We start from the raw sequence: 18542 nt of genomic DNA, 5'->3' as shown, positions 1-18542 counted from the left end.
GTTCTTCGTGTGAGATTATGCTCAAACATCAGGAGGAAGGTGCCTGAGTCCTCAGAGCCAGAGTTAGAGGGTTCCTGCCTGGGAGCAGCTCTTGTCCTTAGGATTGCGCATCAAGCCCTCTACTGCTGAGCTAGCTCAACACCCCTACTTCCCCTTTAACCCGCAGCTGTCCTTGTGGGACCTGGGAAGGTAAAAACAGTGAAATCCTTCTAGCTTTTTTCTTTTTCTTTCTTTCTTTTTTTTTTTTTTTTTTTTAGTTGAGACAGAGTCTTACTATGAAGACCTAGCTGGCCAAGACCATGGAGATGAGAATGGCCTTAATTCATAGAGATTGCCTGGCTCTGCTTCCTGAGGGCTGTGATTAAAAGTGTGTGCCACCATGACCAACTCCTAGCCACAGAAAGAAAGAAAGAAAGAAAGAGAGAGAGAGAGAGAGAGAAAGAAAGAAAGGAAGAAAGAAAGAAAGAAAGGAAATTCAGCCAACACATCCTGAGAACTAGCTATGGGCTTCATGGAGCCGTAATTCCCCAGACTGTTCTCAATAGCCTATGTACCCAGAGGCAGCAGCTGAGGTAAGAACTGTACACTCAATCAGGAAATGCAATAGTGGCGTAGTCACCAACTGCACTGCACAAGGAAAATGTGTTTTGTGAGAGACTGGGAGCACCTGAGTGTCTTCAGAGTGCCAGCTTTTGTGTAAAACTTACAGAAGTATAAAAAATACACATTTGAATTGTCTGTGTAAAGTAACTCTAGGAAACTACAAGTAAACACAAAAAGACGTGTTGTGGGTGCGGGGAGCTCAGCAGCTAAGAGCACTTGTTCTTGTAGGGGACCTGACTGTTGCTTCTATCGTCCACACAATTTGTAACTCCAGTTCTAGGGGATCCAGCCCTGCCTTCTGGCCTCTGAGGGCACCAGGTACTCATGGGATGCATATACATACACACAGCAAGTCAGACAAACAAGTATCTGAAAACACATAAAAGCCATGGGGCTGGAGAAATGGCTTAGCAGTTAAAATTGCAGGCTCTTCTTGACATGGATGGAGAATGTCTACATTTAGCAGCTCACAGCCACCTGAAGCTACAGCTCAAAGGAATCCAGCGCCCTCTTCTGGCCTCTGTGGGCCCTGCACTCAAATGTGCAAACCCTCACTGACACATACACGAAAATAAAATGTTAAAATTAAGACGTAGTCACCTGTGAAACACATGAGAGAAGCACGTGGGTGGAAAATGTGAGCGTAATGTTTACTCAAAGCCTCAGACTATTGGTGTTTCATACAACACTCTATGATAACTGAAATGCTCGTCATAGTTTGCAGAAGCCAGGAAGCAGCATCCAAGGGGAATTTTATATGCCTATTGAACAACAAGTATTAGAAATCGTCTTCTCTGGTTTATGAGGCGTTCCCACATGGTTGTGTTTACTTCACCTTGGATAGCCTCTGTTTTATTCTCTCTGTTTTGTCGTCCTTGTCATTCTCATTTCTTTTTAAGACATAGTCTCATGATGTAGCCCAGGCTAGCTCTTATCTCCAAGTCCTCCTGGAAAAGCTTCCAAGTGCTGGTATTATAAGCATGTACCAACATACTAGTTTACTCCCTTAAATTTCAAAGAGATACTATTTTTATAGCAAGGTAAAAATCAGTAAGATGTCATAAAAATCCTCCAGTATAGAAATATTCCCTTAGTCACTTATTACAGAAACAGACCATGACTATATGATTCATATATACTAAAATGTAAGCCAATAGGCAGGGGGCTATTTAGTGACAGAAGATACTCAAACCTCCATCGTTCACATGCTTTCAGGAGACGGGGTCCCCGGCCTGTCACATATCTTAATATATATAATCGAAGTTATGGCGGGTAAGGATAATCCTTCCCTGAAGAGTCTAGATACCCATTTCCCTTAGAGCAGCAGTGGGAGTACCCAGTCCATGTAGAAGAAATGGGTTGGATAGGAATGGGTAGCAGAGCTTAGCTCAGTGCCAAAGCCCCGTATGGCGACCTGTGTGGAGGTAGGGCTTCCTCTCTGAATGGCTTGTGTTGCTTTCCTTCATAGATGGTTTATATAACACTTTAAAATGTCCTGCATCATTCCTCTTTCAAAACTAATCACCACACACACACACACAGTTTTTCCGAATATCAGCATATCATTCAGACATTCTGAAATGAGTATTTCCCTAAAACTAGTTTATTTTGTAGTTCTGTGAAGTTCCTCTTTCACAACTGAATCTGCCTATCATTTAGTTTCCTTCATACAATGAATTTAAATTGCTTCAAAAGTCATGAGTTTTTGTTGTTGTTTGGCAGGGCGAGGGGGCTTGGATTTCAGGGGAGATGTGTTTAAGGCCAGAGCTCTTCTCAATATTTGATTTGTTTGGACTCATGTAGCCTAGGCAATGAGATGAGGAAAAGAAAAAAACAAAAAACAAAAACAAAAACAAAAAAAAAAAAAAAAACAAAAAAACTCGACAGGTAGGAGATTCTGGCAAAGTTTTTTTTTAAAATAATTTTAATCAATTATTATAGTTATTGTTTGCTCGTTTGGTTGTTTTGTTTTGTTTTGTTTTGACTTTGTTTTGTTTTGTTTGCCTGACTTTGACCTCCCGTGACCGGCAGGGAACAGCTGTCTGCCTCCAGCTGCTGTGGTACATGGAAAGCATAAACCCATCTGGGCTAAGCCAATGTTTCTGCTGTTACCCGTGTGGGTACCAAGTGCATGCAAATGCAACTCTCGTTGACAGCCTGCTTTAGATCAAGAACAGGTGGCGAGAAAGAAAAATGGGAAACCAGAACCAAGAGGTCTTGTAGCGCCAGACAACAGAACGCCGCAGCTTACTGGTCCGTGGTACAAGATATAAGGGGCCAAAGGTATCTCGAGAAGAGAAAGGGCGGGGCTAGCCTACGCTGATAGCCCTCTCTTTACTAGACACTGCGCTGCGGATTCGGGTATCATCCCATCGCATTATCTCAACCTTAGAAGACCAGAGGCGAAAATAAAGACAAAAAGAGCAGGTGTGCTGGGAGAGGAAGTGAGAAATGGTTTTTCAGTTTTAACCAGCATTTCAAAAGACACTGTAAACAGACAAAACACGCAGACGTCAGTTAGGAGCGTGGTTAGGACGGAGAGCACTCTCACACAGTAATGTCTAGAGAGCTTACAAGAGAACAAACCCAGGATCTTGATAAACGGCAACCCAGACGATGTAAATCGGAAGATGTACCTGACAGACTCTCAGGGGCAGAACACGAGATTCTGATGCTCCAGATTAGAGCAGAGGTTTCAAGGGAAGGGTAATAAGGAGTAATTAATACTGTGTGTACACCAAACACGCTAAACGGGGAGGGGGAGGAGCCTGGAACTGAACTGGCTGAGTCTCGCTGAAGATTGCTTTTCTTTCAGCAGGATCTATGGAACACATCCACTTCTTTTACCTTTGTCTGTGGCTGATTTTGTGCTGGAAGGGTGGGGTTGGGTATTCCCAAGAGATGCTGTGTCTGAACCACTCAGCATCTAAATCTCTACAAACAAAAAGCTTGCTGGTCTCTGCTCTAGATGGTCTAGATCACAGCCCCCTGTTGTCTTGTGTATTTGCTTGAGCAGGGTGCGAGCTCAAATATCTGCTGAACTAATGATAATGAGTGAGACTACTTTCTCTTAAAAATTTAAGCCATGTTTATTTCCTTATCACTGCTTGTTTTGTTGTTGTTTTTGATTGCTTGGTTGGCTATTTGGTTCGTTGGATTTTTGGTTTTTGAGACAGAATTTCTCTGGGTAGCCCTGACTGTTCTGGAACTTGCTCTGTAGATGAGGCTGGCCTCAAACTCAGAGATCCACCTGCCTCTGCCTCCAGAGTGCTGGGATTAAAGGTGTGCACCACATTGCCTGGCTGAGACTACTGTATTTGAAAACCATCAATGGCCTTCAAGAAAACAATTCATGAAAAATGTTTTGATTCTCAAGCAGTCAGGAAGCCAAAGTAAGCCTGGTATTTAGAGAAGGTGACAAGGGACTAAAGATGGGTGAAGTGGGTAAGTGTCCACTAAACTGCTTTATCTCACATTTGCCTTTCTCTCCTCTTCTCTTCTCTTCTCTTCTCTTCTCTTCTCTTCTCTTCTCTTCTCTTCTCTTCTCTTCTCTTCTCTTCTTCTTCTTCTTCTTCTTCTTCTTCTTCTTCTTCTTCTTCTTCTTCTTCTTCTTCCTCTTCCTCTTCCTCCTCTTTTCTGTCTCCCTCTCTCCTCTTCTCTCTCTCTCTCTCTCTCTCTCTCTCTCTCTCTCTTTCTCCTCTCTCTCCTTTCCTTTTTTTCTTGGCTTACTGATTTATGCAGATGGGTATCTTGCCTGCATGAATATGTATGGAGCACATGCATGTCTGGTACCCATGGAGGTCAGAAGAGAGCATCAGCTCTCCTGGACTTGGAAGTAAGGACAATTGTGAGCCACCCTGTGTGTGTTGGGAACTGAACTGAACTCAGACTCTCCCCGAGAGTCTGATCACCGCTCCTAACTGCTGAGCCAGCTCTCCAGTCCTTGATTTCACACTTGAACTGCCAAGTCATCATGGGAGAGTTGGAGCTTGCAGACAATGAGGAGATAAGAGACAGCCCTGCAAACACCTCCAAGGGAGAAAGGAAGGACCAGGAGACGCACTGGGTGGGACAGGGCTCCACCTGAAGCTGAAAGGCGCCAGTGTGTACCCAAGGAAGGGGGATGCAGTCTGTATAGAGATGTGTGCTCACGTTGGTCATGCAGATAGGTTTCTGTGTACAAGGTTGGCCTGTGAGCCAAATGCCTGGTTTTGTTGTTTTTTTTTTTTTTGTTGTTGTTGTTGTTGCTGTTGTTTGTTTGTTTTGTTTTGTTTTTTATTACAAAATTACCAAGAAAGGCCTGGAGAGATACTGCAGTGATTAAGAGCACTGACTGCTCTTTCAGAGGCTCCGGCCCCAACACAATGGCTCACAACTATCTATGACTCCATTCTTAGGGGACCTCATGCCTAATTCTGGGCTCTGTGGGTACCAGGCACCCACATGGTGCACAGACACATATATAGGCAAAACATCCATACACATAAAATTACATTTTTTTTCTTAATTTGCAAAAGAGACCTCAGACCCCCTAAAAACTTGAAGCTGAAGTCAGTATTCGGTCGATTTCCTGTGTGCTATGCTGATTTTCTGGTCCAGAGGAAACAAGGGCTGGCTGCTCCAAACTCCATCCTCTGGCAACTGCCTGCCATACAAGTGCACAGGCCTGGAGATTCTTGGGGAGGAGGGATGCTCTCAAGATTATTAGTTGAATGAAGGATGTGTGCGCTTCCTGGCGTAGAGTTTGTCACGCATGGAAAGGTCGAGAGCCAAAGCTGGACGGGCTTCAAGACACCAGAAGTGCACCAGACAGACAGGAGTGCAGCACCTGACAGATGGGAGTGCAGCACCAGGATTTATGTCATCTACAAGTGTTTCCTCTCACCGGGAACAACTGGGAGAAGCAAGAAGGATCAAACCGAGGATAGCAACAGCCCTCTTAGTCTAAACCCTGCTTGCTTTAATCAGTAGATGGCTCTCAGAGCCCCAAGAGCATCTTTTCCTCATTGCCAAAGTAAAGTAAGATTTTACTGGTAGAGTAGTGGTGCTTAAGCAAACAGCTCCCAGGCTTGCCTGGTATTAGCACAGGCACAGGAGAATAGAAGGGGAGCCTTTTGAGAACTAGTTGAATTGAATGTGATGGCCATGAATACCAAGTGGGCCCTTAGCGCTCTCCGTGCACCCTTTGTCTTTCCTAGACAGCCACACTACTTCTCTCGTTCTCACAGACCAGGATGGGGGGAGGGGCAAACACACACACACACACACACACACACACACACACACACACACACACACACACACACACACACACACCCCTGGACTAAAGCTTCCCACTGAATGGCATCGAGTCACCTGTAAAGGAATAAGATCCCATCTTGTTTTTTTTTTCCTTAAAGGAAAACCTCACAAGCAAATGCTGAATGAGTTTATAATCAGGACATGTGCTTGGCTCTGTGTGAAGTGCGATATGGTAAGAATTCTTTTGGTCTTTCTTTTTTAGTCCTTTCCTTTGTTTAAACATTTATAATGCACCTGAAACCACTTTATAACCTTATTTAATAGAGAAGAGAGCCACTTATTCATTTATTCGTCTGTCTGTTTTTGCAATCATGGACATTACAGGGCAGACCGCGCACATGCCAGACGAGTTCCCTAACTCTGAGCTACACCTTCAGTCTCATTTGACTTTGTTCTTCAGTGGTGGTTTCACCAAGTTCTTCAGGAATGCCCTGAAGCTGTGAGTAGATAGGACCACAGGCCTGTGCCCTGAAGTCTGGCAAGAAGACTTCTTTAGAGAAAATAATTATACCAAAATATCTTTTACTTAATCTTTCAGTCCTCTGAGTAATGTGGTTTTGGGAGCCATCAAAATCATATGTATACACTGTTCTGTATATACTCAAATATTATTCTCCCACAGGGAGCCAGAGCCCACCCTAGGGAATGTCTAACAGTTCCTTGTTCAAACCTCTCTTCTCTCCCTCCATCTTTTCTCCTCCCTTCTCTTCTGTCTTCTCTCTGCCACCCTCTCCATTCCTCCATCTTCCCTCCATCCTTCTCTCCTCCCTCCCTCTCTTTTCTCCCCTCTCAACCTTTTCTTAGCCCTTCCCTGTCTCTCCTCCCTTCCCTCCCTCCTCTGTCCCTCCTCTATGCCTTTGCTTAAATCTATATCAAAATCTCTCTTTTCATAAAACAATCTCAACTTTGCTTCATACTAACTCTCCTGGAAATTCTTTCCACCAGTGTGAGGCTCCGGCTGCTCTGAGCAGAGAGAGGTGCCCCAGGAGGAGGTGCTCCTCTTATAGAAAGACAAACCCACCCAACCCCATACACACACACACACTCACACTCACTCACACACACACACTCACACACACACTCATACACATACATACTCACACACACACTCACTCACACACTCACTCACTCACACACACACACTCACACACATACATACTCACACACACACTCATACACATACATACTCACACACACACACTCACACACACACATACACATACAGACTCACACACTCACACTCACTCACACACACACTCACACACACACTCATACACATACATACACACACACTCTCACACACACATACACATACAGACTCACACACTCACACTCACTCACACACACACTCACACATACATACTCACACACACACTCACTCACACACTCACTCACACACTCACTCACACACACACTCACACACATACATACTCACACACACACTCACACACACACTCACTCACACACACTCACTCACACACACACTCACTCACACAACACTCACTCACACACACACTCACACACATACACACATACTCACACACACTCACTCACATACACACACTCACACACACTCACACGCTCACTCACATACACACATACTCACACACACTCACATACACACACTCACACACACACTCACATACACACACTCACACACACACTCACACACACACTCACACACACACACTCACACTCACACACTCACACACACACTCACACACACACTCACACACACACATACACACATACACACACTCACTCACATACACACACACTCACACACACACACACTCATTCACATTCACACACACACACACTCACACATTTAGCATCTCTGGAATTAAGATGCATTGTTTAACTGGTGGTGAATATGCATTATAATTGCTCATTTTTTCCTGTTGCAGTAGAAAGTAAAATAATACCATATATATTTAATAAAATAAATCATTTCACAAATTCCAATGCCTACTGTACTCTGAACTAACACAAACACTTAGAAGAATTTGCCAACCACATCTGCCTGCCTATTAGACAGGGAATATGCCTATTCCCACAGGTTCTGACTTCCTGTCACCAAAATCAAAGTTTCAAAGAATAATTCCTGGACCCCGGGGGGATTGCCAGACCCTAGTAAGGTTCTATAAGGTTAAAACTAGTAGCACTGCCAATGTTTATCTTTTCATTCCTCTTTCGCTCAAGGTACAAAAATCTTCCTAAATTTTATGCAATAAATGATGTTATTCCAGGCTGAATTTAAAAGCATGAAAATTCAGTTGGCTCCTCTAAAGAAAGCCAGACACTAAAGATATCCTCAGGGCTGGAGAGATGGCTCAGCAGTTAAGAACACTGACTGTTCTTCCAGAGGTCCTGAGTTCGATTCCCACGCCCACATGGTGGCTCACAACCATCTGTAATGGGATCCGATGCCCACTCCTGGTGTGTCTGGAGAGAGTAACAGTGTACTCGCATACATAAATTAAGTAAATAAATCTTTTTAAATTTTTTTTTTAAAAAGTAAAATGTAATTCTTCCCAATAATTGATTTGGGGAAACAGAAACATTGCTTTTTCTACAAGCATCACTCTCTTTTTGTGACTCAGTTCTTTGTGTGGTTGAGGAGCATGTGTGAGGCCCTGGATCCGATCCCTAACATCATATAAACCAGGAGTGGTAGTATACACGCCCGTCATCCCAGCATCTGGGAGGTAGAGGCAGGAGATCATAATGCTGGTCAGCCTCAGCCACGTATCTATTTCAAGGCTAGCCGAGAATACATGCTACCCTGTCTCCAAAAGAAGTTACCTTTGTAAGTGATTTTAAAAGGGATATTTTTACATTTTCAAATATAATTTCTAGCATGTTAAATATGAACAGGAGAGTATCTTTAGGGTCCCTGGCTTGCATGAAACGTGTCCCTGTGACAATTGTTCTAGGTTGTCAACTTGGTGTCATCTGAAATTAAGCAGAGCCCAAGCTGCTGGGTACACCTGTGACGACCACTTTAGCCTGGACCTTGTGAGGTGGGAAGATGCACTTTAATCTGGGCCACACCTCCTGCTCTAATCCACTGTAAAGAACATGGAAGAAGGAAGCTGGTTCTCTGGGCCAGCTACTGGACCTCACTCTCCCTGGCAAGTCCATTCTTTAAGGGCATTGCAGCCTTGTTCTTTGGGATTCTGGTGTATACAGCAGAGACAGCCAGCTTGTGGACTGAACACCTACTGGATTCTTGGACCTTCTGTTGGTAGACAGTCATTGTTGGACTAGCTGGACCACAGCCCGTAAACCAGTCTAATAAATCTCTCTCTCCCTCGCTCTCGCTCTCGCTCTCCCTCCCTTCCTCCTTCCTTTCTCCCCTCTATAGCTCTATATCTATCTATACATATATATATGTGTGTGTGTGTGTATATATGTTATATATGTATAGATAGAAAAATACAGATATCATATACATATATATTCATATTTTCTATAGTCTCTGTTCCTCTAGAGAACCCTAATTATAAGCTATAGAGTTCCCTATAAGCTCCTGTATTTGATGACTTGGCTCCCCAGCTGGTTGCACTGTTGTTAACCTTTGTGAGGTGGGAGCCTTGCCGGAAGAGGGACATCACTGGGGATGGAGATTGAGCATTTATAGTTTTGTCCTGCTTCCTGTTCATTCTTTTTTGCTCGGTGCTTACGTTTGAGGACGTTTCTCATGCTCCCACTTCCATGCCTGCTGCCTGCTGCTTGCTGCCTGCTGCTTGCTGCTTGCTGCTTGCTGCTTGCTGCTTGCTGCTTGCTGCTTCCTGTAGTACTTCCCTCAGCCCCACAATAGACTCTCACCCCTCCGCGACCACAAGCCTAAATGAGCCCTCCTGTAAATGGTTGAGTTATGGCATTTCCCCACAGCAAGAGAGAAATGGCGAATGCAGGCCTGCAGTATTTTTGTAAGTTACGAATGGTCCCAGACTAACACGTTTTAGGAGCAGTGAGCTGGATAATCAGTGCTCCTAACACAGCAGCAGCTTCCTTCCACTTATTGGCTGAGTTAATCTTCTCTCCCACACATCCATCGGTTCCCTTCCCCACAGAAGCTTGACATACACCAACACCCTTTCTGTTGCCTCAGACAGGGGTCTTGCCTGTGATGGTTTGCTTTAGCTCTGCCTTGCCCTGAGGAGAGATGGGGTCAAAGGCAGGCGGCTTTTGTAGGTTTGGTTTTTTTGCTCACATTTTTGTCCATCTTAAGCCAAACATAAAACAAAGCTTTCAGCTGACTCTACATCCTCTACCAGTTACAGCCCCCATCTCTCTGCCCTCCTTGAAGCAAAGCCCCTCAAATACACCGAGTGTATAGACTTTACCCGGAGCGCATCCCATCCTCTCTTGCCTTGGTTTCTTTGGAGCTTTCCTACCTGTCAAACTCTGATGAGGACCTTCATCGAAGCCCTCACTTCCCTGCTTAATGCTAGCTCATCCTTGATTCTATTTTATCCCCTAAATATAAAATATTTCCCAAACCCAAGTGTCTGCCATACTCCCCTAACAAATTCCATTACCCACACTCCCCATTGTCTGCATCTCCATTTGTGGAAGTCCTTTTTGCTGCTCAGGCCCCAATCTTAGAATCCTCTTGAGGCCATCCGATTCTCTTACATCCCCTGTGTAGCTTATCTTTTGTCACAGTGGCTCAGCCAATCAGATCACTTCCTCACTTCATGCTCAGTAGCCATCTCCCACAGCATTTTTATTTAGATTTTAAAGATACACACACACACACACACACACACACACACACACACACACACACACACAGAGTCACACACACAGAGTGAGTGCTCTGTGTGCCAAAAGAGGGCATCAGATCACATTATAAATGGTTGTGAGCCATCATGTGGTTGCTAGGAATTGAACTCAGGACCTCTGGAAGAGCAAGCAGCCAGGGTACTTAATTACTGAGCCATCCCTCCAGCCCCTAATTTACGTATTATTCTCTCTTATGTTACATCCTGACCACACTTTCTTCTTCCTCCTGTTTCTAGTCTCCCTTCTGATAGCTCTCTCTTCCTCCCCTCCCACCTCCAATCAATCTCATACAGCTCATGCCAGCCTCAGACTCCCCATGGAGCTCAGGCTGGCCAAACTCTTGAACCTCCTGCCTGTACCTCCCAAGCGCTAGAATTTAGGTATGCACCACCACATGTGGCTCTGACTGGACTATCAATGCAGCAGGCAGTGTTGTCCGTTAAAAGCATATGTCAAACCCTGCTATTCTTTTACTCAGAAATTACAATGGATCTCTGCTTTGTTCAGAAAAAAAAAAAAAAAAAAAAAAAAAAAGTTGGTACCTTCCCAAAAACCAGGTGGGTCTTACATCATTTAGCTCCCTGTTGATTTTTTTTTCTCATTAATTTTTTAAATTTCAGCACGTATTCCTCTTCCTCTCACTCCCTCACCCCAACCACTCTCACTGGTCTCACAGTGAATAAGCCTGCTAACCTGTGCTCGCCCTGAAAATGTCCTCTACACACGGACCCCGAAGTCTCTCTTCCCTTCAAGGCTTTGCTTTCAGGGTGTCTCCCCTCCCACCAAGTAAAACCATAAAGGCCCACCACCCACATTTTCTTGAGTTTTGGAGGGTATTTATCATGGATTGTACTGTGTGATAAACTTGTGATAATCTCTGACAACTCCTGTTTAGATCATTCCAGAAAGATAGCGATTTCTTATCTATTTTGTTTACTGATAAGATCAGTGGCCAAGTGATAACTTCTGAAGTAAATGAGACAGGTGTTCATTCAGTTACTATTTGCTACAGGAATAAAAACTGGAAAACTTCTAAGGTCGTAGTTATCATGCTGAGCCAAAAACAAAAACAAAAACAAACAAACAAAAAAAAAAACTTCCATGTCTGCCCAACAGCTTCTACCAGGTAAAGGAAATTTGAAATTCTTAAACTATGATTATGCACTTATTTCGACAAGAATTACTTTCTAGGGGGCTGTAGAGATGGGTCAGTGGGTCCGAATGCTTGCCGTCTTAGCATGTGCGTATGAGGAGCCCTGGTCCCAGCACCTACATAAAAAACAAAACAAAAACCCTGGGTGTGACTGCACCATCAACTCTACTACTGTGGGGAGCAGAAATGGGAAGATCCTTGGCTCTTGGGTTCCTTCCAGACTTATGGGACACTGTACCTCAAAGAAAGAAGGCAGACAGTGATGGAACAGGATACTTAACGTTCTCCCCTGACCTCTGCACATGGCTGAACAAGCATGTGCACCTGTGCACACATTGTGCATATATACCACATACATACAATCACACGGAGAGGAATTGTTTTCTAGATGTCCTGCCTATGCCAAGTGTTGACCTTAGGCAGTCAGACATACCATTCCAGTTCTGGTGCAGGAGAATCCTGCTTCCGGATACGGTTCTGGATTGAGGCGAGGGCTTCTGGTGAGTACTGGGAAGCATTGCTCTCCATGTATTTTAAAACATACTCATCTGTATCAAGGATAACAAACCGATGACCGAACACTGAGGAGAGAGGAGCATTACCCTTAAATCAGTTCTGTTTCTCTCATGCACTCAGGAGCAAAATAATGTCAACCCTCTAGCAATTAAGTCCACAGATTAGCATTTGTGAGCCAGACAAGTGAACTGTTTTGCTTTGGGTTTTGGAGACCAGGCTGGCCTAGAGCACACTATATAGACCAGGTTGGCCTTGAATGCACAGAAACCCACCTGCCTCCAAAGTTCTTGGATTAAAGGCGTGTGCCACCACGTCTGGCCAGACTGAATTTTGAATTCTGAGCAGTTGTATACATATGCAATGGTTTCCTCAGGTTCTAGCTAATGAGTGGAGCTGATATAAACAACAATATAGTATCAGCAAGTACAGTCGACTTATAGTTTAATTAACAAGCAAGAAGATTAAGAAATGGCAGCATGAATACAGTCATATTAGTATCGTCTTAATGAGAACACGGTCAAACTCCTCTTATAAGACTTCAGAATGCAGTGAGTCACAGCTATGAAGAATCTGTTTTCCTGGGCAACAGGAAACTCTGAGCTGTGTTACGGCTTACCCTCAATCACAGCACCGATGAAGAAGTCACTTGGTCCATAGTAGATGGGGTTGTCGACTGGAGAGAATGATTTAACAACTTTAGTCCTGCCCAGGAATTTGCCTCCGATGATCCCAGAATTTCGAACAGGTGGCTCAAAGATACTGATCATATCTGTGGCAAGAAAATAAGAGAAGACAAAGCGACGGTCTTTGTCTTCTGGGATAGGGGATTCCTAGGAAGAAGAGGGAAAGAGTATTAAGGTTCATGATGGTTCTAGGAATCGCCAAATGAAACCAAGATGGATCCACGTAAACATGCCATGGCTTGAAGGCCCAGGCTGGGACAGGCAGGGTTTATCTCAGGAAGGCCTCCCAAGGGACGCCATCTGAACTGAACTCCAGTTGATTGCTGCCTGTGGGAGTGCAGACCCAGTGTTAGTAGGTTGTCTAGTTTTGGAGAAGAGGAAAGCTTGGAGTTTCTATTTAAAAACTCCTGGCTTTAAAATGTTGACTTGAGAGTCCAAAGGCAGAAAGGGAGGAAGTGCTTTGGCAATTTACTAAAGGATGAGTCTCCACCCATGGAAGGATGCAGCAGAGAATCACAAGGGCAAAACTCTGGAAAGAAAGCAGGCTGAGCAAGCTCCAGCCATAGGGCTCCCCAGCAAGGGGAGAAGGCTCGCCCAAAAGGCTCGCCCAGCAACCTGAGAAACTCACAGCCTTCAAAAGGCTCAAACACCGTATAGAGGAGTCCCCATCTCAGACGGGCAGTGGCTGGGCAAAATGTTGAGAATCCATTATTTTAAAACTCCGCCATGGTGGTGCATGCCTTTAGGTCCAATACTTGGGAGGCAGACGCAGGTAGATCTCTATGAGTTTGAGACCAGCCTGGTCTACAGGGCTAGTTCTAGGACAACAAAAAGAAACTCTGTCTTGAAACCCAGCCAAAACAATGAAAAGATAATAACTGATATATCTGGGAGCCTGAGAACAGGAAACAGACATAAGCACAAGGCATGGGTCAGCTTGCCACAGCCCCATTGGGAGAGAGAGCACCAATGAGCAGTTGTCGAGAGCAGGAGGGGTGGATGTTGACAAACCGAAAGAGTGAAGGTGGTAATACTGAGGCAGAAAAGTGCGAAGGGAGAAATAGCTCCACCCCCACAGGTCACATCAACTGCGAAAGTCTCTGTAGCCTTGAGTCTAAGGTCAGGGATGGAGCAACATCCGGGGTCATCTCTCTGCCTTGAGGGTCACTGTTGGAAAGTCCCAGAGCTCTGACATCCCAGTGAACTGTGCGGACATCCAAAGCTGAGTCCCTTCCACAGAGTGACTGCATTCGTTTTCTGTTGCTGTGATAAAACACGGTAAACAAGGCAGCTTATAGATGGGTTTGGGGTTAGCAGTTCTAGAGCATTCGAGTCCATGATGGTGGAGTAGAAGTCGATGGATGGGGCAGCGAGGCAGCAGCTGCTGAGGGCTCACATCTCTCTCTCCACAAGCAGAGAGGTAGACAACTACCCGGGAATGGCCAGTTGCTTTTGAAAGCCAAAGCCCCATCCCCACCCTGCTGTGACACACTTCCTCCCAGAAAGACCTCCTAAGCCTCCCTCCAACAACTGGGGAGCAAGTTTTCAAATGCTAATCACTTACCACAGTGATGGATGCTTAGGGTTCTAGGAAATATGGGACAGGTCTTCTGCTAGTATAGGCCTCAGCGCTGTGCAGTGGGTGCCTTCTCTACTCCTAAGGTGCTTAGAGCCCGCCTACAGCTACAGTATTAACTCTCCTGGGTTATTCCCGACTCCTTCTCTCTCATGCTGCTCTGCCTAGACACTCCTGAACAAGGTTGAGCATGAAGTGTGCGTGCAGTCTTGCCTCCCTTGATCCTGATAGCGGACAGTAGCTTCTTAGCATTTAGCTTCTCTGTACGCTATTTGCCATGGGGTTTGTAGGTGTGTTTTACAAGATGAAGACAATTCCATTCCTTTACTCTCAGTTTCTTTCGGGTTTTTGTTTTGTTTTGCTGTGTACTGATGTGATTCGTTTATTTAAATTGACTTTCCTTCCAAGTGGCCCAGTGATTTAACAGGTTTTTTTTTTTTTTACTTTCATCTCAAGCAGTCAACACACTTTGTGTATTTTATTTTCGCCATGTATGCTATTTTGGCATTCTATTAACACCAGAGTCCAATATGTTGACCAGTGAGGAGGACAGATTTAAATTAGACCCTTGGCAGCTATGGTGTTGCTTCCAGATCCTAGGGATTTCGGTGATGGCAGATACTCCTTTAGGCCCTGTCTCCGATTGCTGCAAGACTTAAGCACCACACACCTCCACTCAAGCCCTCTTTGCTGTCTTCAAAAGATAAACTTAAATGTATTTTTGTCTATATGTAAATCCTCAAGACTATTCCCCATAATTATCATATACTTTCTTTCTTTTGTTTATATTCTCTGAAGAACAAAACCTGGTCTTACTCTGTGGCCCAGATTTTTGTTTTAAAATGTGATGGATTGATTACTTAACAAGTGTTTTGGGAACCTTTTTTCAGTTTCATCCTCAAAATATATTTCACAATTGTTTTCTTTGGGGTGAAGGGTTGTTTTTATCCTCCGTTGAAACCCTCAATCTTACTTTTTATCTCCTTAAATATGATGAACACATCTTCTTAAGCTTGAGTTTGACTTTGAACTTATATTTCTTTCTCAGCTTCATGTATTAAGATAGTTTGCTATATATCAAAGGCACCATGTAGAGAGCTAGAATATTGGAGGCTCAGTTGTTAAGAGTACTGGCCGTTCTTCCAGAAGACCTGGGTTTAATTTCTAGAACCCACACATTGACTCACAACCTGTGGTGGTTTCAAAAGGCTTGGTCCTGGCCCGTGGAAAGTGGCAGTATTAGGAGGTGTGGCCTTGTTGGAGGAAGTGTGTCACTGTAGGGGTGGGCTTTAGGACCTTTGCTTAAGCTCTGCCCAGGGAAGAAGGAAGAGTCTACTCCTGACATCCTTGGGATCAAGGTGCAGAACTCTCCATTCCTTCTCCAGCACTGTGTCTGCCTGGGCACTGCCATGCTTCCTGCCATGATGATAATGGGCTGAACCTCTGAAACTGTAAGCCAGCCCCAGTCAAATGTTTGTCTTTATAAGTTGCCTTGGTCATGGTGTCTTTTCACAGCAATGGAAACTCTAAGACACAACCTTTTCAACCACCTGCTACTCCACTTGCAGGATCTGACACCCATCTTCTAGCCTCCTGGGCACCAGACATACACTTGATCTATTATGGTGGTCCCTGCAGGCCTTCCGGACAGCAGCAAAATGGTCCACAAAGAGGCAAAAATAAAACTCTGTTCAGCCTAACTCAGACACCAGTACTGGGCCAAAGCTTCAAGGGGCTGATGCCAGTTCATTTAATTTAGCCATATGGCACAGTGCCATTTTGGAAGAAGGTTTTCTGATCACAATTAACTCAGTCCCTCAAGCACAGCAAAGCTTAAGATATGTTTACATTGAAGTTCTTTACAAAGTACATTTGGCTTTGACCCTAGGTTGGTTCTGTTGACTTGGAAGTGATCCTCAAGATAAGGAGCTAGGGAGAATGACAGGTAAACATACTAGTCTGTGAGGAGTCAGGAATTGGCTTGGCTCTAAAATAACAGAGAAGTCACTTAGGCTGTTGTAAAGTACAAAGACAAGTTTTATGACCTAGAAGTAGTGCTCTAGGTTTTAGGGGAAAGAGTCTGGAAGAGGCAAAGCCTGAATTCTGAAGGATAGGGTAAGCCTGGATCAGCAGGTTGTAAACTACATTCCCAACATTCCCTGAGGAAGGCGGGTCACGCAACTTTTAGTAAAATGGACATACATGCAGGTTCAAACCTTCATATGCACAAAGTCATTTTTAAAAATTTCAAAAGGCAGTATCTATTAAACTATTATACTATTATAATATCTATATGTAATATATATAATATATAATATCTATTATAGTATCTATTATACTTCAACTTTTTATACTGAATATACAATGTATCCAATGTAGTTATGACAGCAAGTGCTAAGAATCGGTAAGGCGGTTTCTGCTATTCAGGAAATAGACTCTGGGAAGGTCTGTAACACACAGATAACTCGAATATCACGCACTCGCAGTTGCTTAGTGGAGGCACTCACCAGTGCCGCCAGGTAGCGGAGCACCTTGTTGTCGTTCATCAGCATCTTAACAATATCTTTTCTGGGAGCTTTGGGAACGAGAGCAAAACAATTCTGAGCAGAGTCTTCGATTAGCCCATAACCATTATAAGGAGGCAACTCCTGGTGATGAAACAAGAAGAAAGGCTACTGGTATTCGAGTTCCACTAGCGGTCACTGTGAGTGTCACTGTGAGCTCAGAAACACTTACTCTAAAGCACCTTCTGAGAATTGCAAGTTCATGGCCAACCCGGGTTATGTTATTAGAGCTCGTCTCAAAAACAAAGGAATGAACATCCTATTCTCAGCGAGTCACAAGACACATTAAAGAACTAGGAAATTGGCACATTTAAAGGAAAAGAAAAAAAAAAAACACAGATGTTATCCCTGAAGAAGATCCAAGGGAGGTGTGCTTGACAATGGTTTTAAAACGACTGGTCTTAAAAATGACCCAACGGGGCCTGCCCACGGGATGATTCATCCATCGAGGTGAAACCACTCTCTCCACAAGCCTCTCGACCTGAATTTGAACCCTGAAATCTACAGTGGAAGGAAAGAACCAACTCCCAAAAGTTCTCCCCTGACCTCCACACATGTGCCATGGCACACATTCAAAACATACAAAGAAATAAAGCAGGCCAGTGGAGAAATGTACATGTAGCAAAGCTGTCCCTCAGAAATGAGGGACAAATTTAGGTACTTCTAAACGAACAAAGGCTGGGGGACTTAGTTACCTCTGCACCTGACTGGCAAGCAGTCTGCAGGACGTTAGACCATCCTCTAGCCATTCCATAACACTGAGCACACAGAGGTTAACTCAGAGACATCACAAACTCATCTACAAGTAAGTACTATTATAATGTTGGGTTATGATGCCATTTTTTTCTCTTCTACGTAGTTTAAGAGAGCAAGGGACATAGGAGAAAGCAGAGGACTTGTCTATCATGTGCCACATCCCAGGTTTGACAGCCAGCATTAAAAAAACAAGACAAAACAAAAGCAGCCCTTCACGATGTGGGAAACGGATTGACTTAAAAGCAGTGGGGAAACCCCTCAAATCTACAGAGTATACTTTGAGTTAATGCCATTGAACTAGATGCTTTAAGGGAGAAGTTAAGACAGCACACTGTGTGGATGTGTACATGATTTAAAACTTGGGAAAGGCCAGGCAGTGGTGGTAAGCACCTTTAATCCCAGCTCTCAGGAGGCAGAGGCAGGTGGACCTCTGTGAGTTCCAGGCCAGTGTGGTCTAGAGATTGACCAGGACAGCCAAGGCTATACGGAGAAACCTTGCTCCTAAAAGATAATGGGGAAAAAATGAAAACATTGTAAAATTAATATGAGTTTTACTATAAAAGTAAACATTATAGCGACCTGGTGACTACCAGAAG

The 18542-nt window shown here is 44.2% G+C and overlaps 1 protein-coding gene across 2 annotated transcripts in view; it reads right to left on the bottom strand.

Annotated features, from left to right (window-relative positions):
* Efhc1 (EF-hand domain containing 1) overlaps positions 1–18542 on the bottom strand; it is a 38466-nt gene that overhangs the window by 3062 nt on the left and 16862 nt on the right. The window contains exons 7-9 of one of the 2 annotated variants that reach the window (XM_039083193.2): positions 17134–17274; positions 12984–13197; positions 12285–12399 (exon numbers count right to left, since the gene is read on the bottom strand). In XM_039083193.2, the coding sequence (XP_038939121.1) occupies positions 12285–12399; positions 12984–13197; positions 17134–17274 (470 nt within the window). 2 annotated transcript variants of the gene reach the window in all.

The sequence above is a fragment of the Rattus norvegicus genome, chromosome 9 (assembly GCF_036323735.1).
Source record: "Rattus norvegicus strain BN/NHsdMcwi chromosome 9, GRCr8, whole genome shotgun sequence".
Lineage (NCBI taxonomy): Eukaryota > Metazoa > Chordata > Mammalia > Rodentia > Muridae > Rattus > Rattus norvegicus.
Note: the sequence above shows the minus strand (reverse complement) of the source record. Positions and strands in the feature narration are given on the sequence as shown.